A 26,357-nucleotide genomic window follows, 5' to 3' on the forward strand; every position below is an offset into this window, starting at 1 on the left:
TCCTTCATTAGTTTCTCTACTTTATTAGGACACCTTATACTGAATAATCTGGGGACGAGGATATTTATAAAACACAACATGTTTAAACAACATGAACTCAAGACACTCTTCTATCAGGAGAATATCTGAGATACAGTAACAGCAAAACACATGGGTAATGAATTTTGTATCAATCAGCAGATCATTATAGCAAATATTCAAATAGTGAGAGTTCAGAGAGTGAGGAAACCTGCATTTTACTTTTAAGTAGAGTTTAATTGGATGAAAAATATTCTGATGCGGAAGCGAGCCAGCTACCACATCAATGCCACTGATCTAAATAGAATATAAAATAAGTGTTTTCTTAGGCTTAAAACCATTTCTAATATTGTAAGAAATTATCATTCTGGTGTGTATGAATGCACTAATAGTTTTATATGTTCTCTACTTACATAAAATATTACTAAAATTCCTTCAAAAATTATGCAATGGATTATCTTACTGTAGACAGTAAGATGGAAAAATGACTCTTAGGACAGAGCTGATGGATCTGATGAAAAAATTCTGTTTAATTCCAGCCCCCCCATCCCTTTCATATCCCTCCCCTCTCCTCCAGCACCATGGTCACTACTCTGCTCTCAGCCACCTCAGCTCTCACATGATGGATTGTTGGTGGACCTGGCTCGTCCACTATATTGAGGTCTGTAAGGGAGGACCTGTCAGCCTTGTCCCTGTCTGGCACAGAGCCTCACATCGAGTAAGCAGAAAACAAACATCTACTCAGGGACTGGCTGATTGATCCTATCAAAATGATAATCCATTCCATGCCATGAGACCTCTCAAACATAATGCAATATTGTTATAAATCGGTGCAAACTAGTATTCCTTTATTTTTGTCATAGGCTTGTTCCTTGTCCTCAGATATTTTTAAATAATAAGAAGGAGAAGAGGTTGTGGCATGTCAGGGTCGTAGTTTGCAGTCATTGGTAATCTGGCTCCCATTTTATAGACTGAGGGATGGTTAGAAAAGTAATCAGGCCCAGAAGTCATAAGGACCATAGGGACAAAAGTGCTTCTGGATTTTTTTTTTTTTCGTAATTCTACATGTTCTTTGAAAGGTAAGAAGCATTTTGCTAAGAGGCTTGAAAGCTTTTGTCTGTACTTATGAAAGAAACACAAAGAGGGGAATTTGAGATGTTTAGAAGAAAGAGTCTGTTTCCATGGAGGATATCTTGTCCTTGCATGTTTCAGATTTGAGGCTAAAGAACCTTTCATTTCAGGAGGGGACTCAAGGATTCGGTTATTTTCCATTAAAGCTACAGATGCACTGGAGTGGAAGGTCTTGTTTGCTTGGACCACTGAAGATAGAAAGAAGTAAGAGGTACTCAGAAGTCAGTGAGGTGCAGACCAAAACTGGAATACTGGTTAGCCCTTTCCTATCTGTCTCCTGCTAGAGTCAGAAGGATGTACCTAGTTACTCGTTTAGTTTGGCCAGTGGTATGTAGAGGTAAGGCTCAAATTCCCATCATAGCATCATCTCAGTACAAATGCATTCTGTACCTTATCTTTCAAGATAGGATTTCATGTTTATTCACTTAGTTATAAACAAATCTATAAGGTAGATTTTAGACCTGTCGGACTATAGTCATAGAGGATATACAATTTGCCCAAACTCACACAGATGGTTGCACAGTAGAGCTGGAATTGGGACCCAGATTTTCTTTGGGCTCATTCCTGTCAGGACATGAGTTTCAGGAGCTGTGGCTAGTATGGGATTCCAAGGAGAAAACTCAAAACAGTAGGAAGTCCTTGATTGGGGACGTTATTGAGAGAAAGCCTATTTTTTCCTTCAGTTTCACCTGAAATGTAGAGGAGAGAAAAATTAATAGGAGACTACGACGATTAACGAGACTGAAGAAAGAGAAATTAGGGAATCCATTCCATTTACAATAGCACCAAAAATCATACGTTTTCTGCTTTGATAAGTAAATGAGATCTGTATGCTTTGTAAAATACTATACAAAGCCAAGTTATTATCAGTTATGAAGTATTTCCAAAAATAGAGTAATTATAATTTTAATCTATACTAAATCCTTAACTGAGCTATAATCACATTATTAAGTGCAAAGGGTTACATGTAAACTTGGCTTATGGTCATGATCTGAAGTCTGTGTCTGGTGATTTCTTCTATACTCTTATTTTTCTATTAATTAAAGGTTATTCTCTTTTTCTGTTTAAAGCCAGCACATTTTAAACCTCTATTCTTAAGAGATGGTTTTATATCCATCAACATCCAAATTGGTCTCTGCAAAGTGTCCACCTCACCTTGCTGGGTGTGTGTGTGTTGGAGGGGTGTTGTGGCCAAGTCTGAACATGATAGAATTCCCAGCTTGGAGGCCACATCTGCTGCAATAACTGCATGCTCTTACACCTGCCTGAGGGACACTCACATGATGACTCCTGGTGCTAACAGATAAGGAAAGGAGTTGGGGCCCATTCCCATGCAGCTGTGTAGTTGTTAGTTCTGGAGCCAGCCTCTTGGTTTCCATTTAACTTGTCCTGTTGGTATGTACAGGACCTGGTTCTTGAGCACGGCAGCCATTAAAAAAACATGAAGAAGAAGCAGCGAGAAGAAGGGGCAGCAGGCTCAGGATTCTGGGTTTTCTGTTTCATTGTGTTTACATGACCCCTAGCCTAACCATATTCCATCTTTAGCTACATGACAAATTATTTTGATCATCTCAAAGCATAAAGTCATTAGACTGCCTTATTAGATTTACAATTGATAAGAGCAATTTCACTGTTAATATTTTTTAAAAAGCTCAAAGTAAGGGTCTGTACTCAGACCTCATTGAAGCAACTCTGAAATCACTGAGGGCTTAGATACTAATGAAAAGAAGTCTAATAATAAATATCAAAGTTTAGAAAAACTGGGAACAAATTATCTGAGTATTAGCCTATTTTATGAAAAGTAGTTTTGGGGAATATACTGACAGCTGCTTGTTCTGCTCAGACAGTTAACAATGTAATATTTTCTCTCTTCATGGTGTTCATTCGTCAATCCTGTAATGAAGATGTCAGGCTGGGTATTAGGATCTGAGGAAGTGGACAGGATCTGGCTCTCTTTCAACCTAATGCTTTTTGCTCTACCTTTTTGTATCCCAGAATATTCTTTTGCTTTAGCTCTGTTAAACTTTTCTGTTAACTTTTGAACTTTTATTTGAATATTGGCAGGAACTACTGTATGTGTCCTCCTCTACCTGTACTCACAACTATTGAAATTTTGCTGTTTGCTTTATCATTATTTTCTCTCCTTCTCCTCTGCCACACTCATTATTTATTTATTCACTTGTTTATTTACTGGATTATAATATTTTTCTACTATTATTTATTTCAGTGCTCAGATTGTCCCAGAGTCAACCCATGGCGGCCCCTTTAACCTGGCTCTTGTGTCTTTTGGACGCTCCTCAACATTCTTGGAACATTCCTTACTTTCTGGCACTAATGATGTTCCAGGTTCATTTTGTTTTTTCTCTGCCTTAGCCATGAAATCAGCTGGTTCTCTAAGCCTTAGTCAAAAGAACCCTGGCTTCTTAAGTGCAGATACTTAGAAGCCAAGATCTGGGTGCTAGTTGTGCTCCTTGTTACTGGCTTGTGACTACTTATAGTGCTTTCAGAACTAGGAAACAAATCCACACACACACATAGGCATAAAGATCTATATCTCTATTTATTTCCTTGTCTACACATCTCTATGTATGTGTACCATGGTATATATGTGTATATAAAGTAATACAAGCCATGAATTCATATGGATGCCTCCAATTCTAAACCAACACCACAGGGTTCATTCCGGTCCTCCCGTTTCCATTTTAGCAACACTAATCCAATAGTCAGATAGGCCTGACCTCATTATCCACAATATATTTGCTTATTAGCTCAAGTCTAAAATACACAGAAAGGAGTTTGAGGGTTGCCAACTCACAGCATTGAGCAACTTCCTCATTCAAGTTCATATTGTTTTTGTTTTTAAGGTAAAATTTATATATAATAAAATGCACAGATCTTAATTCTGTTATTCCATGAGATTGGACAAATGTATAAACACGTGTGACCCGTATTCCTGTCAAGACATGCAATATTTTCAACACACAGTGCCATTTCCCTGTTATCCCCCCACCTAGAGGCAACCACTATTTTGATGTTTTTCAGTATAGATTTTTTTCCTTTATGAGAACTTCATAAAAATGAAGCCATATAATATATACTCTGTTGAGTCTACTCTCTTAAAACTCAGTATAATGTTTCTGAGATTCATCCTGTCATATGTATCAGTCATTCATTCCTTTTTGCTGTCGAGGAGTATTCTAGTCTGTGGATATGCCACAATTTGTCAGGCATTTTCCTTTGATCGACATTTATTTCTAATTTTTGGTTAATACAAATAGAGCTGCAGTGAACATTCTTTTACAAGTCTTTTTGTGGACTTATGTTTTCATTTTTAAATTGTTAAACAATTTATTTATTAAATTATACAGCGAAATTGATTTATTTTTTCTTGGTGTACAGTTCTATCATTTTAATACAGGCATAGGTTCGTGTAACCATGACTATAGTCAGCATAAAGAACAGTTTTGCCACCCCAAAAAACTTCCTGGTGCTGTCCATTTATAGCGTACTTCACCTCACCCTCAACCCATCAGCTGCTGATTTATTACGCATCCATATAGTTTTGTCTTTTTGAGAATGTTCTATAAATAGAGTCATACAATATACAATCTTTAGAAATGGGCTTTTTTCTCCTTGGCATAATTCCTTTGCTGTTGCATGCATCAATAACTTTTTATTGCTCAGTTGCATTTCACTGTATGGATGTACCATGGCTTATTCATTCACCTGTCGAAGGACATATGGGTTGTTGCCATTTTGGGGGAAATTATTAGTAAACCTGCTATAAACATTCGTATACAAGTTTTTGGTGGACATAAGTTTTCATTTCATTGCTCTAGGGTATACAATTATGGCATTAATTAGCATTCCCCTAATGACTAAAGATGTTGAGCACTTTTTTATCATTTGAATATTCAGATGCTTTGCTTATTTTTAGAACAGTGTTGCGTACTTTCATACTATTGAGTTTTGAAAATATTTGTATATTCTACATACAAGTCTTTTGTCAGATATTCGATGTGTAAGTACTTTCTCTAGTTTGTAGCTTCTTTTTTCATTCTCTTAACAGTGTCTTTTGCAGAACAAAAGTTTTTAATTTTATTAATTTTTTTAAAAGATTATTTATTTATTTATTTTTGCAAGAGAGAGAGAGAGCGCACACACACAAGCATGTGCGTGGGGGAGGGGCAGAGGGAGAAGCCAGACTCCCTGCTGAGCAGGGACCCCCCACCCCGCAACAATGCGGGGCTGGATCCCAGGACCCCGGGATCATGACCTGAGCTGAAGGCAGACGCTTAAACAACTGAGCCACCCAGGCGCCCCACAAGTTTTTAATTTTAAAGAAAGATAGTTTTACCATTTCTTTTCTTTGATGGATTGTGGTTTTTGTGACTTGTCTAAGAATTTATCACCAAATCCCAGATCACAAAACTGAAAGTTTTATAGTTCTGGGTTTAAGGGTTGTATCTATGATCCATTCTGAGTTAATATTTTTATAACACGTGGGGTTTAGGTTTAGGTCGAAGTTCATATTCTTTGGTATATGGATGTCCAATTGTTCCAAAACCATTTGTTAAAATATGATCTTGTCCCTCTCCTGCTCAAAACCACGCAGAGCTGGTCTTAGTATAGTCTCTTGTCTGATTTATGAATTTGTCCTGGAATGAATTTTCCCCAAATATATGACGGAGAACTGTGTAGCTTTGACACTTGGTCTGCCTGTGAATGTTAGCAGTGTTAGCAGCTGGCACCGAGGCTGAGGAGTAGGCAAGATCCAATGGCTCACTAACCGACACTATATGTCGCCTTTTCTATGTTTGAAAACGGGGCGGACCGCAGAACACTAATTAGATTCTAAAGGTGCTTTCTTGTTTACTTAATGTTTTCATGCTGGTCAGAAGAGGCCAATAACAGCTGTGTTCTTTTCAAGATGATAAAACCTTGAAATTTTTTTTCTTTTGGTTATTGATGACTGACCATGTTTTCATAGCAATAGCGTTTTTGTTTACTTGGTGTTTGCTTTCTTTTCATTCTTTGACAGCAGGGCATTGCTTATTATAAGTTACTTGCCCTTCGAGGTATAGGGGACATCAGGCTATGGCTTTTACCATGTTGAAGATTTGTATGTACTTTCTAAATGTTATGAATGTTGTGCATTTCTTGTTTTTCTCTTCTGGTGAGGAAATACCACTGAGTGGTGTTAGATGTTTTTCCTCTTTTGATGTGTTTGTGGAAAACTAGTGTAGCCAAGAAAGCACATTACAGAAGTTCAGACTAGCCCTTTAGAGAGTGATGTTTTCTATGAAATGGATAAAAAAAGCCTTTGATGGAAATTTTCCCATTTGGACTCCATCCTGAAATATAGGATGGTCAGAGCATTTGACTTTTGTTCCTTTTTAGTTATGTATCAGCAGTGATTGGAAACAAGTCTGTTAACATATCACTAAAACAATGGTTGAGTTTTCTTAGCTATGTGATAAAAGTAATTACGTCCCAGATAATTTTAATAGGGACCTCGTATTTTAAACATTTGAAACTCAACATTTTGTTTTAAATCTTCATATTCTAATATGTAAAATCATCTGAACTTCCTGTATGATGTAGGTTTGGTAACACAGCAGCTTAGGTATATTAACTTCATATGTCAGCTATATATCAAATATATACCAGCCCACACAAAGAATATGATTTTAAAAGCCACAAGAATCTATGTCCGTGGCTCCAGCAGGAAGAAAGGAAGATACCATTGGTACATATGGCTTAGAGACCCTAAGTCATCCTCCCAGGAGCACAATTACTCTTGGCACTTTGGCCAAGGAGCACTGAGGAGTGCAGGGCTCAGTGTAGGGAATCTGAGAGGAGAAGAACCAAGTATTTCCCAAGCCATCTTATTTAACTTCTGCCTACCTCCCAACCCTCACACACACTCACATACAAACACACACAACCCAGACATTTCCCTGCTCTATCCTTTTTGGCCCTGGAGTAATGGGTCAGGAAACACTTACTTTTTTTTTTTTGCCAGAATTTGCACTTAAGAACTGCCAGGGTCTTCAATATAAAATAGTCAATAATATAAATTACTCTACTGGAGAAGACTAGATATTCAGACAGCACACTACTTTCATTCAGAGTATCTGAAATATCATGCTTTGCCCCTCCCATAAAAAAAAGAAAGAAAACATTTTTGAGACTAAAATTGATCATTTAACCTAAAAACCTTTTTCGAAAGCAGAGTATTACTCAGCCATCAGAAAGGATGAATACCCACCATTTGCATCAACATGGATGGAACTGGAGGGCATTAGCTAAGTGAAATAAGTCAAGCAGAGAAAGACAATCATCATATGGTTTCACTCATATGTGAAACATAAGGAATAGAGCAGAGGACCATAGGGGAAGGAAGGGAAAACTGAATGGGAAGAAATCAGAGAGGGAGACAAACCCTGAGAGCCTCTGGACTCCAGGAAACAAACTAAGGGTTACAGAAGGGGTCGAGTGGGGTGGCGGTGACCAGGTGATGGCTATTAAGGAGGGCACCGTGTTGGGATGAGCACTGGGTGTTATACACAACTAATGAATTGTTGAACACTACAACAAAAACTTATGATGTACTATATGTTGGCTAACTGAACATAATTTAAAAAATAAAAAATAAAAAAAGTGTTTTCATATTCAAATACTAAAATGTTTTTTAAAAGTGGGGTGTGGGATTTGCTGTCCCTTTGTTATCAGGAGACTATGATCTTGAACAACTTCCAGTCCATCAAGATCTTTCCCAAGTGAGAATAGTTTGGGCTTCTCTGGTGGGACTCAGTTTTCCATTGGCTTCCATAGTCATTGGGAGAAAAGAAATATTTCAGAGGAGGGAGTTAAGATGGTGGAGGAGTAGGGGACCCCTTTTTCAGCCAGTCCCCTGAGTCAAGCTGGATAGGTACCAGACCAGCCTGAACATCCACGGAATCAGTCTGAGACGCAGGAAGATACATCTGGATCTCTACAAATGAACATCTCCAGCGCTGAGTATTGACGTACGAAGTGGGGAGCCGTGAAACCGCACACAGATATCGGAAGATAAACGGAAGGGGGAGGGAGCCACTGTGTTCAGGTGCCGGGAAGCGGTAGCCACCTGCACGGGGGAGTGGGCAGACTCTTGGACCAGGACCCGCGAGAGAGCAGACTGGGACCGTGAGCTGGGAGCGCGCACCACCAGACTGAAACGGAGCTCCGGTGTGCTCACTGGAACCAGACTGAGACCGAGAGCTCTGGGAGCGCGCGGGGGCCGCTGGCGGTGTTAGAAACACAAAGGACAGAGTCGCGCCGGCACTGGAAGTGAGGGCTGGGATGCCGGGTGTGGGGCACACATCCTGGGACGCTGCAGGGTTGAGCAGCACTGACAGAAACAGAGTTAAAGTGGCCAGAACATCAGTGGAGAACGGTCCGCGATCCCTTTGTTCTGAGACAGAGGCTGAGATTCGGCCACTGCTGCTTTGACTCTCAGAAGAGGCACAGCAGACTGCCAGGGAAAGCCGCCAGAGAACAAAAGCCTGGAAATACCGGCTCGCAATGTGCCCGTCCCCATCCCCCCTCGCAGGGGACTCGGTGATTCTACCCAAACAGGATTGCCTGAGTATCGGTGCAGCAGGCCCCTCCCCCAGAAGGCAGGCTGAAAAATCTAGAAGCCCACATCCCTAATATCCTTATAAAACAAGGGTGCATGGCCTGAGTCCCGATCATTAATTTGGGCTTTGGACAACCCCGCAACCTCTCCTCATCAGAATGACGAGAAGGAGAAATGCACCCCAGCAAAGAAAAGACAATGAGTCTGTGGCCTCTGCCACAGAACTAATGGATATGGATATAACCAAATGATCAGAAATGGAATTCAGAGTAACAATGGTCGATGATGTGTAGACTTGAAAAAAGGATTAACGAAAATGTTAATGAGAATTTAGAATCTCTAAGGGAGGAAATGAGAGTGAATCTGGCAGAAGTTAAAAATTCTATGAGCCAAATGCAGTCAAAACTAGAGGCTCTGACGGCCAGGGTCACTGAGGCAGAGGAACGCGTTAGCGAATTGGAGGATGGGTTAGTAGAAGAGAAAGCTAAGATAGAATCTGGGCTCAAAAAAATCCATGCTCAGGAATGTAGGTTATGGGAGATTACTGACTCTATGAAACGATCCAATGTCAGAATCATCGGCATCCCCGAGGGGGTGGAGAAAAACAGAGGTCTAGAAGAGATATTTGAACAAATTGTAGCTGAAAACTTCCCTGATCTAGCAAGGGAAACGAACATTCGTGTCCAAGAGGCAGAGAGGACCCCTCCCAAGCTCAACCACGACAAACCTACGCCACGTCACGTCATAGTGCAATTCGCAAATATTAGATCCAAGGATACAGTATTGAAAGCGGCCAGGGCAAAGAAATTTCTCACGTACCAAGGCAAAGGTATCAGGATTACGTCAGACCTGTCTACAGAGACCTGGAATGAGAGAAAGGCTTGGGGGGGCATTTTTAAAGCTCTTTCAGAGAAAAACATGCAGCCAAGGATCCTTTATCCAGCAAAGCTGTCATTCAGAATTGATGGAGAAATAAAGACCTTCCAGAATCGCCAGTCATTGACCAATTTCGTAACCACGATACCAGCCCTACAGGTGATATTAAGGGGGATTCTATAAAAGCAAAAAGACCCCAAGAGTGATACAGAACAGAAAGTCACAATCTATAGAAACAAAGACTTTACAGGCAACATGGCATCATTAAAATCATATCTCTCAATAATCAGTCTCAATGTAAATGGCCTAATGCTCCCATAAAACGCCACAGGGTTGCATATGGGATAAAAAGACATGACCCATCCATTTGCTGTCTACAAGAGACTCATTTTGAACCCAAAGATGCATTCAGACTTAGAGTAAGGGGATGGAGTACCATCTTCCACGCAAATGGACCTCAAAAGAAAGCTGGAGTAGCAATTCTCATATCAGATAGACTGGATTTTAAACTAGAGGCCATAGAGAGAGATACAGAAGGGCACTATATTATTCTTAAAGGAAGTATTCAACAAGTGGATATGACAATTATTAATATATATGCCCCCAACAGGGGAGCAGCAAGATACACAAGCCAACTCTTAACCAAAATAAAGAGACATATAGATAAGAACACAGTAATAGTAGGGGACCTCAANAACCTCAACACTCCACTATCAGAAATAGAGCACCCATGCAGAAAATTGGCAAAGAAACAAGGGCTTTGAATGCCATACTCGACAAGTTGGACCTCATAGATATATATAGAACACTACACCCCAGAACCAAAGAATACTCATTCTATTCAAATGCCCATGGAACATTCTCAAGAATAGATCATGCTCTGGGACACAAAACAGGTCTCAGCCAATACCAAAAGATTGAAATTATCCCCTGCATATTCTCAGACCACAACGCTCTGAAATTGGAACTCAACCACAAGGAAAAACCTGGAAGAAACTCAAACACTTGGAGGCTAAGAACCATCCTGCTCAAGAATGACTCGATAAACCAGGAAATCAAAAAACAAATTAAACAATTTATGGAGACCAACGAGAATGAATACACAACGGTCCAAAACCTATGGGATACTGCAAAGGCAGTCCTAAGGGGGAAATACATAGCCATCCAAGCCTCACTCAAAAGAATAGAAAAATCTAAAATGCAGTTTCTATATTCTCACCTCAAGAAACTGGAACAGCAACAGAGGGACAGGCCTAACCCACTGACAAGGAAGGAGTTGACCAAGCTTAGAGCAGAAATCAATGAATTAGAAACCAGGAGTACAGTAGAGCAGATCAACAGAACTAGAAGCTGGTTCTTTGAGAGAATCCATAAAATTGATAGACCACTGGCAAAACTTGTCCAAAAACAAAGAGAAAGGACTGAGATTATTAAAATTATGACTGAAAAGGGAGAGGTCACGACCAGCACCATTGAAATTGCAAGGATTATTAGAAACTTTTATCAACAGCTATATGCCAAAAAACTAAACAATCTGGAAGAGATGGAGGCCTTCCTGGAAACCTATAAACTACCAAGACTGAAACAGGAAGAAATAGATTTCTTAAATAGGCCAATTAACTATGAAGAAATTGAGTCAGTGATAAACAACCTTCCAAATAATAAAACTCCAGGCCCAGACGGTTTTCCTGGGGAATTCTACCAAACATTCAAAGAAGAAATAATACCTATTCTCCTAAAGCTATTTCAAAAAATAGAAACAGAAGGAAAACTACCAAACTCATTCTATGAGGCCAATATTATCTTGATCCCCAAACCAAGACCCCCTCAAAAAGGAGAATTACAGACCGATTTCCCTAATGAATATGGACGCCAAAATCCTCAACAAGATCCAGGCTTATAGAATCCAACAATACATTAAGAGGATTATCCATCATGACCAAGTGGGATTCATCCCTGGGATGCAAAGGTGGTTCAACATTTGCAAATCTATCAGTGTCTTAGATTTTATCCAGAAGGAAAAATTCAAAAATCATATGATTCTCTCAATAGATGCAGAAAAAGCATTTGACAAAATACAGCATCCTTTCCTGATTAAAACCCTTCACAGTGTAGGGATAGAGGGTACATTCCTCAATCTCATAAAAACCATCTATGAAAAGCCTACAGCAAATATCATTCTTAATGGGAAAAGCTGGAAACCTTTCCCTTAAGATCAGGAACATGACAAGGATGCCCACTCTCGCCACTATTATTCAACATGGTACTAGAAGTCCTTGCAACAGCAATCAGACAACAAAAAGGGATAAAAGGTATCCAAATCGGCAAAGAAGAAGTCAAACTGTCTCTCTTCACAGATGACATGATACTCTATATGGAAAACCCAAAAGAATCCACTCCCAAACTATTAGAAGTTATAGAGCAATTCAGTAATGTGGTGGGATACAAAATCAATGCTCAGAAATCAGTTGCATTTCTATACACGAATAATGAGACTGAAGAAAGAGAAATTAGGGAATCCATCCCATTTACAATAGCACCAAAAACCATACATTACCTTGGAATTAACTTAACCAGAGACGTAAAAGATCTATATTCTAGAAACTATAAATCACTCTTGAAAAACATTGAGGAAGACACAAAAAGATGGAAGAATATTCCACGCTCATGGATCGGAAGAATTAACAAGAAGATCCTTCCCAGTGTCTGGTTGGGTGTCCTGACACTCAGAACCCTTAGAACACTATGGGAGATAAACAGAAGGGGGAATGAACCATGAGAGACTATGGACTCTGAGAAACAAACTGAGGGCTTCAGAGGGGAGGGGTGTGGGGGAGTGGGATAGGCTGGTGATGGGTAGTAAGGAGGGCACGTATTGCATGGTGCACTGGGTGTTATGCACAACTAATGAATCATCGAACTTTACATCAGAAACCAGGGATGTACTGTATGGTGACTAGCATAATATAATAAAAAGAAAAAAAAAAGAAATATTTCAACTGCTTATTTTTTCAAATTTTGATATGTCAAAATTCCATAGTCTTTCATTGAGAAAAGTCATGATAAGCTCCAGGTGAATTCACTAGAAACAAATTCTTGTAAAGCTTTCTGCCAAATGATCAATTTGTTCAGTGGCCAAATTGTCAAAAAACAGTTCATTCAAAACCTATTCATCGAATGTCCAGTTTACAAAATTTACCCATATTGATTGATCAGAAAGCATGGCTTAAGAAATGAGCTTTTTGAATGTATTCCAATGGTTGTTGATAAACAGTTCTCTGAAAAGGACCAGATGGTAAATATTTTATGCTTTACGGGCTATATATGCACTATAGCATATTCTTTGCTTGTTTTACAAGTTTTTAAAACAGTAAAAATCATCCCTACCTCATATGAAAATGGGAAGCTTCCAATTTTGGCTCACAGGCTGTAGTTTGACATATATTTATCTTTAAGTTATTTTTAAGTAATCTCCACACCCAGTGTGGGGCTCGAACTTAGAACCCCAAGATCAGGAGTCACGTGTTCCACTTGCTGAGCCAGCTAGATGCCCATGAACCCCTTATATATTAAAATAATTTATATCTTTTCATTTGAATGTATTATTCTTGATTATATGCAGTGGTTACATTCTTAAATATGGTCAGTGGATATATTCTTGCTATCAGCATTTTAAGGGGTGTTTCATTTGTTAGAAGTTTAAAGTCACAGAAAGTTTACCATTCTATTAATAAACAACAGTATTTATTCTAGGATTTCATATGAAAGAATTTTAGGTTATTTTGGTGTAGTATTAATCCTGTCAAGAATTCGTTTTCTGTTTTTTTATGTTCTTTTTAAATGATTTAGAATGTTTTCAGATTTTATAACCATAGACTCATTTACCAAGTTTACCAATTTTCCCAGAACTTTTATCTTTTAAGCATCAAAGTTCAGTGATTTAGAGTAGATTGAAAGGTTTCAACAGTTTTTGAAGGTACCTGGAATATTTTCCTTGGTCAGTTTTTCTATTAGAATTTTAAGGACAGTTCCATGTGTCTGTACCCCATGTGTCTGCAACTGGATCAAGCACGCAACAAGAGAGGAAAATTTGTGTTGGGAAAAAGAAATGAAGGAGAGCCAACAATCCAGCACTGCCTTATGTTGGATTGAGAGGGAACTTATGTCCATGGGAGAAGGGGATCAGAAGTCAAGTTGGTGCCTGAAGGTCCCAGGACTCAGAAATCCTTACTTCCTACTCCAGTCTTGAGCTCTGCCAATCCATTGCACTATAAATTTTTGAATAGTTTGAAGAAACATGTTTTTGTAAATCCATATATTTGACCAGTGTCCAAATAGATCCTTTGATTTATTGGTCATTTAGCCAAATGGTCTATTGGCAAGTTGGCTTTTGGCAAATTTGATGTTAATAAATTGACTTGGTGAATCAGTCTGCTTCCATCCTAGAAAGCAGAGGCTTTCCAAAAGTGAAGCTAAGAAGGAGCCAGAAGTGGGGCAAGTTTATATCTTTTTTGGAAAGAATGGAGAGCGTAGTAGTGTGTACAGACTATTTGGCAGAGTTGGTAAAAGCACATAGTCATTTGTGGTTCATTCTGTGAAGGATGTGCTTAGGTTAGCTTGTGGTGTGACTTATTAAGGAATGGAGCTTATTTTAACATGTGGTTGATTAATTTAAAGGACATAATGCTATAATAATAAAAACAAAGTCATACCAAACATGTGGCATGGCAAAATCAAGACATTTCCAGCTTGAATTGAGCAGAACTAAACATTGTCTAATTTCTACTACTCCCTTGTAGAGAAGGAAAAGTATGTTTTACTCCCTTTCCAGGTCCTTGGCTGAGATGTCCTATTATAAAAGACAGATTGACAGGAGGGAAAAATAAGTTTAATAGCATATATACGTCCTATATAGGCACATGGGAGAGACCCAGGAAAACTGAGTAACTCCCTGAAATGGCCCAAGCCACTCCCTTAAAAGTCATCTCCAGGTAAAAAAAAAAAAAGATGATGGGTGTGGGGAGAAGGCCAGTTATGGAGGCTGTCAGGAAATCACAGTAAACAAGGGTATGGTGGTTGTGTGGATTTAAGTCATTGCATTCTCCATTGAGTTTCTAGAGAGAGAAATACACTTATAAATGGAAATTGTCCTTGTAAATGTAAATTTCTCTTACAAAAAGGTAACTTCTACTCAGTTTTCAGAGCTCGACCCGTGTCTCTTAAGAAAAAACAACCAGCTCACTGCTGATAGAGCTTGAGAGATGGAAGATGGATTTAGGAAAATTAACCACAGCTCCCCTAAAGCCCAGTCTAAGCAGGCAGGTAGAGTATTGGAGCCACCACTGCCTTCTGGATTAGTATTTTTCCAATGGCAACTCCAAGTCTATGCATCCTGCCCTGTAGAGACCCAGCTGAGCCACAGGTTCCTGTGAGAACAATGTCTTATTCCTCTGTTCTGTCCTGTTGGGATTCTCCACTGCAAGGCAGTGAGCAGCAAAATAGCCAAGCAGGTGAAAGAAACTCCACCAGCAGTATTGAGCCCAGGCTGCTATGGGAGACAGTGTAGAAGCTGGCGCCCCGGCCTGGTAGTGGCAGTTCCTTGGGGTCAAGCAACTCAGGATCCCAGTCTGTGTCCTACCCTGGGTCTCAGAATGACTCGGGGGAGTGCTTCAGAGTGAGATCATCATCCAAATCTGAAGGATCTCCACCTCAGTGCCTCAAAAATACAGTGAAAAAAAAAAGGTGAAGATAAGAAATAAGTTTTTAGATCTCTCAAGCCTGCTGATTTGACTGCATTGGCCATAGAGCTTCAAACAGTGGAAGATATGTGACCCCCACACAAAGTTCCAGACGACTACTCATCCAGTGAGGAGTCAGGGACAACAGATGAGCAAGATGATGATATAGAACAAGAAGGGGCTGAGGAACCCACCTCTGGACCTGAGGACACCAGAGCAGCAGCATCTCTGAATTTGAGCAATTGGTGAAACAGAATCTGTGAAAACCATGATTGTCCATGATGATGTAGAAAGTGAAACAGTCATGACCTCATCCAAGGAGGGCACTCTTATCATCCACCAGACTCAGTCTGCTAGTAACACACTCCAGAAACACAAATCTTCCTCCTCCCTTACATCTTTTATAGACCCCAGATTACTATAGATTTCTCCATCTAGTGGGACAACAGTGACTTCTGTGGTGGATTTTCCTGTGATGGAGTAAGACCAGAAGCCATAAGGCAAGATCCTACCTGGAAGGGTTCAGCGGTCAGTGTGAATTCCATGAACACTAGACCACAGAGTGACACCTCAGAGATTCAGAAATATAAGATGAGATTTAACCCTGAGATTCAGTGTGCTGCCTTAAGGAGAGTGAATTTGTTAATGGGTACAGAGAGTGGCCTGATGCTGCTCGACAGAAGTGGCCAAGGGAAGATATATCCTCTGATTAACCAAAGATGATTTCAGCACATGGATGTCCTTGAAGGTTTGAATGTCTTGCTGACAATGTCTGGCAAAAAGGATAAGTTATGTGTCTACTATTGGTCCTGGTTAAGAAATAAAATACTTCACAATGATCCAAAAGTTGAGAAGAAGGGGCGCCTGGGTGGCACAGCGGTTGAGCGTCTGCCTTCGGCTCAGGGCATGATCCCGGCGTTCTGGGATCGAGCCCCACATCAGGCTCTTCCGCTATGGGCCTGCTTCTTCCTCTCCCACTCCCCCTGCTTGTGTTCCCTCCCTCACTGGCTGTCTCTATCTCTGTCGAATAAATAAATAAAATCTTTAAAAAAAAAAAACTAAAGTTGAGAAGAAGCAGGGATGGACAACTGTGGGGGATTTGGGAGGATGTGTACACTATAAAGTTGTTAAATATGAAGGAATCAAATTTCTGGTATTTGCTGAGTTCTGTGAAGGTCTATGCATGGGCACCCAAGCTATATCACAAATTTATGGGCTTTAAGTCATTTGGAGAATTGGTACATAAGCGATTACTGGTGGATCTCACTGTTGAGGAAGGCCAGAGTTTGAAAGTGATCTATGGATCCTGTGCTGGATTCCATGCTGTTGATGTGGATTTAGGATTGGTCTATGACATTTATCTACGAACACACATAAGAAAGAACCCGCACTCTATGATCCAATGTAGCATCAAACCCCATGCAATCACCATGCTCCTCAACGCAGATGGTATGGAGCTTCTGGTGTGCAATGAAGATGAAAAGGTTTATGTGAACACTTATGGAAGAATCCCCAAGGATGTGGTTCTGAAGTGGGGAGAGATGCCACCATCTGTAGTATATATTTAATCCAGTCAGATGTTGGGCTGGGGAGAAAAGGCCATAGAGCTCTGTTCTGTGAAAACTGATCACTTGGATTGTATGTTTATGCACAAAAGGGCTCAAATACTAAAATTCTTATGTAAACGCAAGGACAAGGTCTTCTTTGCCTCTGTTGCATCTGGTAGAAGCAGTCAGGTTTAGTTCATGATGTTAGGCAGGGCTTCTCTTCTGAGCTGGTAGAAGCAGTGTAATGAGGATTATTGGCCCCCAGATTTGTTAAGATCCTGAGAATTGGAATTCCTTGCATCTTGGAGCTCAGAGCTGCACTGGTGTAGTCCAGGACAGCTGTGTGTGTGTGTGCGTGTATGTGTGTGTGTGTGTGTGTGCAGGCACCACATGTGGGGTGTTTTATTTTGTTTTGTTTTCATTTCCTTTATGCACCTCTTACCAGTTTATCCCCCTTCTCTTCTTTTCCCTACTCAAAAATAAATCAAGGCTGCAATGCAGCTGGTGCTATTCACATTCTTAAAAAAAGAAAAAAAAAAAGAATAACCAGCTCAAGATAATCTTTGTGACAAAGAGGCATATTTTGAGATGGCAAATTGCTCCTTTCCACACTAATGATGATGTTGTAACTATTGCCCTCACTGGTATAGGAAGTTGGCAGACTAGGTTTATATTCAGACTTTGCCATTTATTATGACCTTATATATTATTCACCTTGCGAAGCCTTATCTTCCTCATCTGTAAAGTGGGGATGATAATAGAACACATGCCATTGAGTTATTTTAGGACCCAAGGAGTTAATACGTGTAGATACTTACTACAGGGTAGGAACTCAGTAAATAATAGTGTCTCCCCTGACAGTCAGAGGTGAGATTGGTGGTGGGTATGGAGTAAGGTTAGTAAGCAGTTGCCTTAGAACTGAGGGTGGTGATGGGGCAGTCACTTCAAATTACTGATTTCCTGAACTGATTGAAATCATCCCCTTCACCTATCTGCCTTTCAGTAAGTTTCCCCCAAATAAACTAATTCCATCTTCAAATAATGTAAGTCTATTAAGATGACATTCTCCAATAATTTATTTACTAAAAGGTGTTATAGTGAAAGAGAAGAAATATTTAAAAGGCAGGGTAGTTATTTTTTTTAGTAGGGATCAATTTGTACACTGATCCACAGGCTCTTTACAAGTGTGCATTGTACGCACAGCCACACAGCCATACAGCACCCCTCCTCCCCCACTCCTTGCCCAAATGAGGAACCATCTAGGTGATCTACAGCAGTAGCACCTCTTAATCCCCAGGGTGCTTATCTTAACACTGGGGAGTCTGCTTGTTGGCTCTGAAGGGATAGAGCAATGGTAGCATATGCAGAACTCATCTTTGTGGAACACATTTTCTAGGAGAGAGAATTAAAATTACAAAAGAACCATTTTAGAGCAAATTACAGTCTTATACATCCCAAATCTTATATTTAAGTGGAGAAGAACTTAGAGGAATGGAGCAATCAAAGAGAGTATGAGTAATGAGGGCATTTGAGATGATCACATTGGACTGTACAGATTACAAAGCACTTTGTCCAAACATTATTTCTTCTTTCAAGAATGCTTCAAGGTACATATTATGAGTCTCACTTTAAACATTCAGAAGCTGGGATTCAGGGAAGCTAAAGGACTTGCTCTAAGGCTCGCAGCTAGGAACTGTCAGGGCTGAGGTTTGAGCCCAAGTCTGTGTGACCTCAAATTCTGTCCACTTTCCTTTGGCAGTTCTTGAATGCTGGACACAATGGTGAAAATAGGGGAGTGGGAAAAATAGGAGATGTTTCAGGCATTATCCCTAGGGGACCACTTAAGGGAATAGTGACTTGGGAAGAGATAGGCTCTGGAGATGCAGTTGGGCCTGGAGGAAATGATGCAGTGGGGCCTTGACCTAAGATTTCCCATTTCAGACAGGGAGTTGGTAGTAGGTTTCTCCTTTGAGCCTGTGGACTAGCTTTGGTTAGAGTAATCTTGAAATATAGTTTCTTAAACTTTGGTCACAACTTGTGACCAAGAAGGGAAACCTGGCTTTCCTTTCTGCCATCACTTCAGATTAGATCATCTCAGCTGTTAACTTAAACAAGGAGAGACAAATTTTAAGATTATATTTTTCTGCCACAACTGTTCAAAACAACACCTTAGTTTATACTGCATTGATGTATGAAAGGGCACTATTCATTTGACATCTTTTTCATATTTACAGTTTTATTTACATAGCAAGTTGAAGTAGATGGTTTTGGTTTTTTCTTTTTTCTTTTTTTTTTTTTTTTGAGCCAAGAACAACCTTCCATTAAAGTAATTCAGCAGCATTGAGTGCTTTACCATTGAATATCAAACCTCGGCAAAGATGTAAAATAGAAAGAAACTTAAGGGCTCAATTTAAGAGTAACATTTTGAGGTTTTACATAATGAGACAGGTACTTTTCTTCATAAAATTGGAAGGTGTTCTTTACATGTAAATACAGCTAGTGAAGTGTTATTTGATCATTTTCATTCTTTTTGAAAATTAGCTGATGTGATTTAGAAAAGGAAAGTCCTGTTTCTCTCTGTTCCTAACCAACAGGCAGTAATGTTTTATGGTTGCAAACCCTCCATTACACCTCCTATCCTGAGCCTGAATTCATTATTTACACGTACAGACTAGTTAGGTATGAAATACTCTTTAATGATTTTTTTTAGCAATGTATGTGCTTATTTGTTACTTTTACATTCTGATTACAAGTCAGAAATTTGCCATCTATACTGATGATGTATAGAGAGGCATTAAATATAAATTCGTGGAAGAATCTGGAAAACTACTATGTTCTTGATATCCAAGCAGTGGATTTAAAGCAAATCATCATCACCTCATAGTGTTTTGTTGTCAAAGTCAGTGTCGTGTCTGGTAAAACTCACTGCATCCTTTGATACAGAACTGTCCAATAGAGCCTTTTGTGAAGACAGTGATGTTCTTTAATCTGCTCTATTACCATAGCCACTAGCCACACGTAGCTATGGCACACTTGAAATGTGGCTACTGTGACTGAAAAAAATAAATTTTAAATTTTCTTCAATTTTGGTTTCAGTTTAGCCACACGTGGTCAATGTATTCGTTCCATGCAATTTATCTCAGGTATAAAGATATTTGCTGTTTAGAAACCAATATAGTGACATTTAATTGCTTTTAAGGAACAGATAGAGGCCTCAGTTTGTTCTTGAAAATAATTGTGTCAAGCCAAGCAGGCCTGGGGTGAGAGAGGAATGTGCAAATATTTCAGTTGAGCTGGCTGGTCAGATTGTCTATTCATTTATTCACTCAGCAAATATTCATGAAGCACCTAGTATGTGCTCTGCATTGTGCTAGGTGCTGGCAATACAGGAGGTTCAGTGCATGTGCACTGTCTTCAGGAAATTCACAAAGTAGAGAAGGTGGACAGAAAGTTAGGAACAAACTTTCATACAGAAGAGAGTAGTGAAAGAGTGAAGAGCCAAAGATGACTTGGAGGTTTTAGTCTTGAGTGATTGTGTGGAGGGTGGCACTTGTCACCAATACAGGAGACACTGGAGAAGGAAGAGGAAGTGGTGGAGGAGAGGTCTAATTGGACCATCTGGAGTTAAGGTGTCTAGTGTTAGACATCCAGACTGCATGTTCTGAAGGCAGTTGGATATTTGGGTCTATAGCCCAGGGAAAGGTCTTGAGATAGAGATGTCAGAGTTGCCCCTAGTTGAAGCCAAGGGACAAAATGCAGTCCGCAAGGAGATAATACAGAGAAAGAACAGAAAAGTGAAAAACACTTTGAAGAAATACCAACACTTACTAAGTGAGAAAACATTCTGTTAGACTAAACTGGCTTATAAATTTAGTCAAAGACTGAGAAAAATATAATTATAGATGATAATCTTTTAGGAATTTTATTTTTAAATGATGTGAGGGCAAATTTGTAAGTGACTCTGTTTATGTTACTTGATGCTGAAAGTTGAACCATTAAGAAATACATAGTAGACATTTTATAGCCCCATCATATACACAAATGACTGAATTTACTCATTAAGTAGTTGCTTTATGCAATTTAAATCACTACTTCCTAAATGTTACATATTTTGATATCCAAAATATGTATTTTTTCAAACTCTTCTTAGTTTTCTACCATTAAAAATAAAGGATGTAGGGGGCGCCTGGGTGGCTCAGTCTCATGATTTTGGCTTGGTTAATGATCTTGGCGTCCTGAGACTGACCCCTACATCAGGCTCCGAGATCCGTGGGGAGTCTGCTTGAAATTCTCTCCTTCTCCCTCTGTCCCTCCTCCTGCTCACTCTCTCTCAATCTCTCTCTCTCTCTCAAATACATAAATCTTTAAAAAATGATGTAAGTAAAATTGATTTTTTGACTGGGTCCTGTGAAATATCAAATGGAAAATTTCTCTTTATATCAGTTTTGACGTTTTGAAACCTCGCAGAATGATCCTGTTATTCTGTTAATTTTGTGTTTTCTGAATGAATTGGGAATGTTTCACAGATAACATTTTGTCACTGTGTTGCTGCTCTTTTTTTTTTTTATCCTGTTATCAGACTCCAGTTTCTCATTTTGTGGAGTGATGGGGCTTTTCACTCTTTGGCCTTGGCCTGAAAAGGAAAAACTCTTGAAAACAAAATACATTTCCATAACAGATCTTTGGGAAATTTTTAAGGCTTAAAAAGTAATTTCCGTATTAAAACCAAGATTCTCATTCATTCATATTCTCTCTTCCCCTCCATCCATCTCTCTCCCCCCCCCGCCGCCAAGTTCTCTCTCACCTTCCACTTATTTGGTGAAAAATAAGCTGTACTTAGATTCAGGTGCCAGGAAGCTGCATTCTCACCTTGGGCACCACAATTCTAATTTTGATAGACATGAATTGTTAATGAGCCAAAGAATAGTGAGTTTTTCTAATTACAGGAAACAAAATTAAATTTGCCTGGAAGGCATATTTTTGTAATTGCAGTTTGTTTAAAAATTACGAAGATTCACTCATACGCCTTGCCTTTTCTTTTTTTTTTTTTTAAGCTTGCTTTGCTCACCACTGTTAACCAAAGGCATTGAGACCTGCGGCAAACCTCACTCTAATGAGGGTCCAGATGATTTATTTTATAGATATGGTGCAGAACAACTTTCTCTGTAGGATTAGCAGCACCTCAAAGATTGATGTGATGTCTTAAGAAAAATAAATATTTGTTCTTTTTTTTAAGATCTTATTTATTTGACAGAGAGAGAGCACAAGGAGGGGGAGTGGCAGGGAGAGGGAGAGGGAGAAGCAGGCTCCCCACGGAGCAAGGAACCTGATGCAGGGCTCCGTATCAGGACCCTGGGATCATGACCTGAGCCGAAGGCAGACGCTTAACTGACTGAGCCACCGAGTTGCCCCTAAATATTTGTTCTTATTTGAACCTTATTTTTACTGTACAACAGAAAGTTTAGATTTAATGGCAAGTGAGATGTGCTTACCATTTCTCTTTTCATTTCTTTATAGAAGCCAGGGCCAAAAACGAAGTTTTAGAACGGAATCGCTGCCTGCTGAATCTGCTGCTGCTGCTGCCGCCTCAGACGTATGTACATAAGAGAGTCGTAGGGTAAATGGATGGATCCTTCTCCCTGTAATGTTGATTCTTTAGTTAATGTGTGTTGCCAACAGAAAAAGGTTTTAATTTTGAGAAATATCCCATGTGGGCATAGCACTTGAGCAGTGTTCCACAGCTGTCATTTTATAACCATTTCTTACTGGGAGCTGGCAACCGCCATGCTTGTGTCGGGGGGCAGGAATGTCCTGTCCCCTTCGAGGTCCTTCTAGCCGGACTAAGAATCAAATTGACATGAGACAGATTAATGGGAGAAAATCAAATTTAATAGCGTACACGGAGGGAACCCACACAGGCATGGAAATTTCAAAGAAGTCAAGCAGAAGGAGGTATATATATCATTCTGAACTGAGGAAAAGGGGATTTCAAAGGGAAGGAATGCAATCCTCAGAAAGAATGAGAAAAAGTAAATGTTTGGTAAACAAATGTTTGCTGGGTACTCAGAAACAATGGGACACAGAGAGGACTTTGATCGAACAGCTTTGCTAGGTTCCTCCCTGTGCACCATCCCTAGTTTATGGTATAATGATATATGGTGATAGCTCTCTTCCTGGAGCAGGGCTTCTTCTTCTTTTTTATTTTTTTTTAAAGATTTTATTTATTTATTTGACAGAGAGAGAGAGAGAGAGACAGCCAGCAAGAGAGGGAACACAAGCAGGGGGAGTGGGACAGGGAGAGGCAGGCTTCCAGCAGAGGAGCTTGATGTGGGGCTCGATCCCAGAACGCTGGGATCACACCCTGAGCCAAAGGCAGACGCTTAACGACTGAGACACCCAGACGCCCCCTGGAGCAGGGCTTCTATCTAAATTCTTTTAGGCAGTTGTTGGGCAGGTAAAGAGTTTTTCCTGAATCTGCTGGGTTTTGATTGCTTTTTTAACTCAAAATAATCTTCATGCCAAAGTAGTCCATCTTGGGGCAGCCTGCTCTTGGCCCCCAACACTTGGAAAGGGCCCTACAGTACTTTTTAAAACATTAACCTAAGCTCTATGCCATTGTTTAAGATCTTTTTGACTTGTGAGTACATTTCAAAAAGGAAGTTTACTGACGTACCTGCCGCAGTAGCCTAATGTGGGGTAGACTCATGAGCCAGCATCATTCCTTCATGGGCAGAACCCAGCCCCTAATTAGCCTAGATAGTCCCCATCCTCTGTCTAAGCCACTGAATATATCATCCATTTATCCATTCGCCAGACGTCACTAGAGAGAATCTTACAGGGATACACATTAATAGAAATATGAAACCTGGATCTGTTCTAAGTGATCTGAAATCTCATCTGAGAGAGAAGATCAAACTGCAAGAAAAGAGGCATAGAACAGAAAAAGCCTCTCAGAAAGCCTTTCCTGTGAATGGTGTTCCACCTTACCTGCCACTCCCTGGGTGCCTGTGACACGGCTGCCATGGTGGTGCTGCAGAAAGATGGTCCTAGACTTCAAAAGATAAGGGTCAATTCCTGATTTGGCCATTTACCAGTTTTGTGACCTGAGGAAAGTTATTTGCTGGTGGAGAGCCTCTGTTTCCTGTCAGTAAAAGAGGAGTGGTCGTCTCCCAGGCTATCTCATCTGGATGTAACCTCATTTATCAGTGTATTCTCTGTATTCCTGCAGTAGAACGAAGCTTCTGTGAGGACAGGGGCTGACTTGTTCATCAGCCTATCCCTAAATATCTTGAACAAGGTTTACCACACATAGTAGGCGTTCATAAATATTAGATGCACAGATGAATATTGTATATTACAGCACTGTGTCATTTTTATAGCACTCTTCAAATGTAAAGTAAAGGGAACCCCAGAGCAGTATAGGTAGGCTAGGTGGGTGGACCCTCACTTTGGTTTTCAGGCCTGCATGCAATTTTGTGTGAAAGGATTTGTGTGTTTCTGGGACTGTGCAGACAGCAATGCTTTTACTATTTAAGCCCTTCTCTGACATAGGAGATACACTTCTGTTTTAAATACAAAGTGCTGTAAAGTTCCATGATTCATTACTTGTGTATAACACCCAGTGCACCATGCAGTACATGCCCTCCTTACTACCCATCACCGGTCTATCCCATTCCCCCACCCCCTCCCCTCTGAAGCCCTCAGTTTGTTTCTCAGAGTCCATAGTCTCTCGTGCTTCATTCCCCCTTCTGATTACCCCCCCTTTCTTTATCCCTTTCTTCTCCTACGAATCTTCCTGTTTCTTATGTTCCATAAATAAGTGAAACAATATAATTGTCTTTCTCTGCTTGACTGCTCCAATGCCATTCATGTTGCAGCAAATGTTGAGAAATCATTCTTTTTGATAGCTGAGTAATATTCCATTGTATATATGCACCACATCTTCTAAATCCAGTCATCTGTTGAAGGGCATCTGGGCTCCTTCCACGATTTAGCTATTGTGGACAATGCTGCTATGAACATTGGGGTGCATATGGCCCTTCTCTTCACTACGTCTGTATCTTTGGGGTAAATACATGATACTCTATATGGAAAACCCAAAAGAATCCACCCCCAAACTACTAGAAGTTATAGAGCAATTCAGTAATGCAGCAGGATACAAAATCAATGCTCAGAAATCAGTTGCATTTCTATACATGAACAATGAGACTGAAGAAAGAGAAATTAGGGAATCCATCCCATTTACAATAGCACCAAAAATCATATGTTATCTTGGAATTAACTTAACCAGAGACGTAAAGGATCTATACTCTAGAATCACTCTTGAAAGACATTGAAGAAGACACAAAAAGATGGAAAAATATTCCATGCTCATGGATCGGAAGAATTAACATAGTTAAAATGTCCATGCTACCCAGAGCAATCTACACTTTCAATGCTATCCCGATCAAAATACCAATGACATTTTTCAAAGAACTAGGACAAACAGCCCTTAAATTTGTGTGGAACCAGAAAAGGCCACGAATCGCCAAGGAACTGTTGAAAGGGAAAAACAAAGCTGGGGGCATCACAATGCCAGATTTCAAGTTGTACTACAAAGCTGTGATCACGAAGACAGCATGGTACTGTCACAAAAACAGACCCATAGACCGATGGAACAGAATAGCTAACCCAGAAATGGACCCTCGGCTCTTTGGGCAACTAATCTTTGATAAAGCAGGAAAAAACATCTGGTGGAAAAAAAGACAGTCTCTTCAATAAATGGTGCTGGGAAAATTGGACAGCTATATGCTAAAGAATGAAACTTGACCACTCTCTCACACCATACAAAAAGATAAACTCCAAATGGATGAAAGACACCGATGTGAGACAGGAATCTATCAAAATCTTAGAGGAGAACATAGGNTGGAGAACATAGGCTATAACCTCTAAGACTTCGGCCACAGGAACTTTTTTCGTGACATCTCCAAAGGCAAGAGAAACAAAAGAAAAAATAAAGAGTCAGATGCTTAACCAACTGCACCATCCAGATGCCCCTCTGATTATTTTTTATTTTTATTATTATTATTTTATTTATTTATTTATTTGTTTTTTTAAAGATACATTGTATTAGTACTTCTTTTTTTTATAATAATTTTTTATTATATTATGTTAGTCACCATTCAGTACATCCCCGGTTTCCGATGTAAAGTTCGATGATTCGTTAGTTGCGTATAACACCCAGTGCACAATGCAATACGTGCCCTCCTTACTACCCATCACCGGTCTATCCCATTCCCCCACCCCCCTCCCCTCTGAAGCCCTCAGTGTGTTTCTCAGAGTCCATAGTCTCTCATGGTTCATTCCCCCTTCTGTTTACCCCCCTTTCTTCTTCCTTTCTTCTCCTACCGATCTTCCTACTTCTTAAAAACTACAGATGTACTGTAT

General features: G+C 39.8%; 1 protein-coding gene across 1 annotated transcript in view; it reads left to right on the plus strand.

Moving 5' to 3' along the window:
* The window catches only part of PASD1 (PAS domain containing repressor 1), a 98,016-nt gene that overhangs the window by 59,015 nt on the left and 12,644 nt on the right, over positions 1-26,357 (plus strand). Inside the window, exon 9 of the mRNA XM_034649061.1 lies at positions 22,449-22,524. Within this exon, the coding sequence (XP_034504952.1) occupies positions 22,449-22,524 (76 nt within the window). The remainder of the gene's footprint in view (positions 1-22,448; positions 22,525-26,357) is intronic.

Source organism: Ailuropoda melanoleuca, chromosome X (genome assembly GCF_002007445.2).
Source record: "Ailuropoda melanoleuca isolate Jingjing chromosome X, ASM200744v2, whole genome shotgun sequence".
Lineage (NCBI taxonomy): Eukaryota > Metazoa > Chordata > Mammalia > Carnivora > Ursidae > Ailuropoda > Ailuropoda melanoleuca.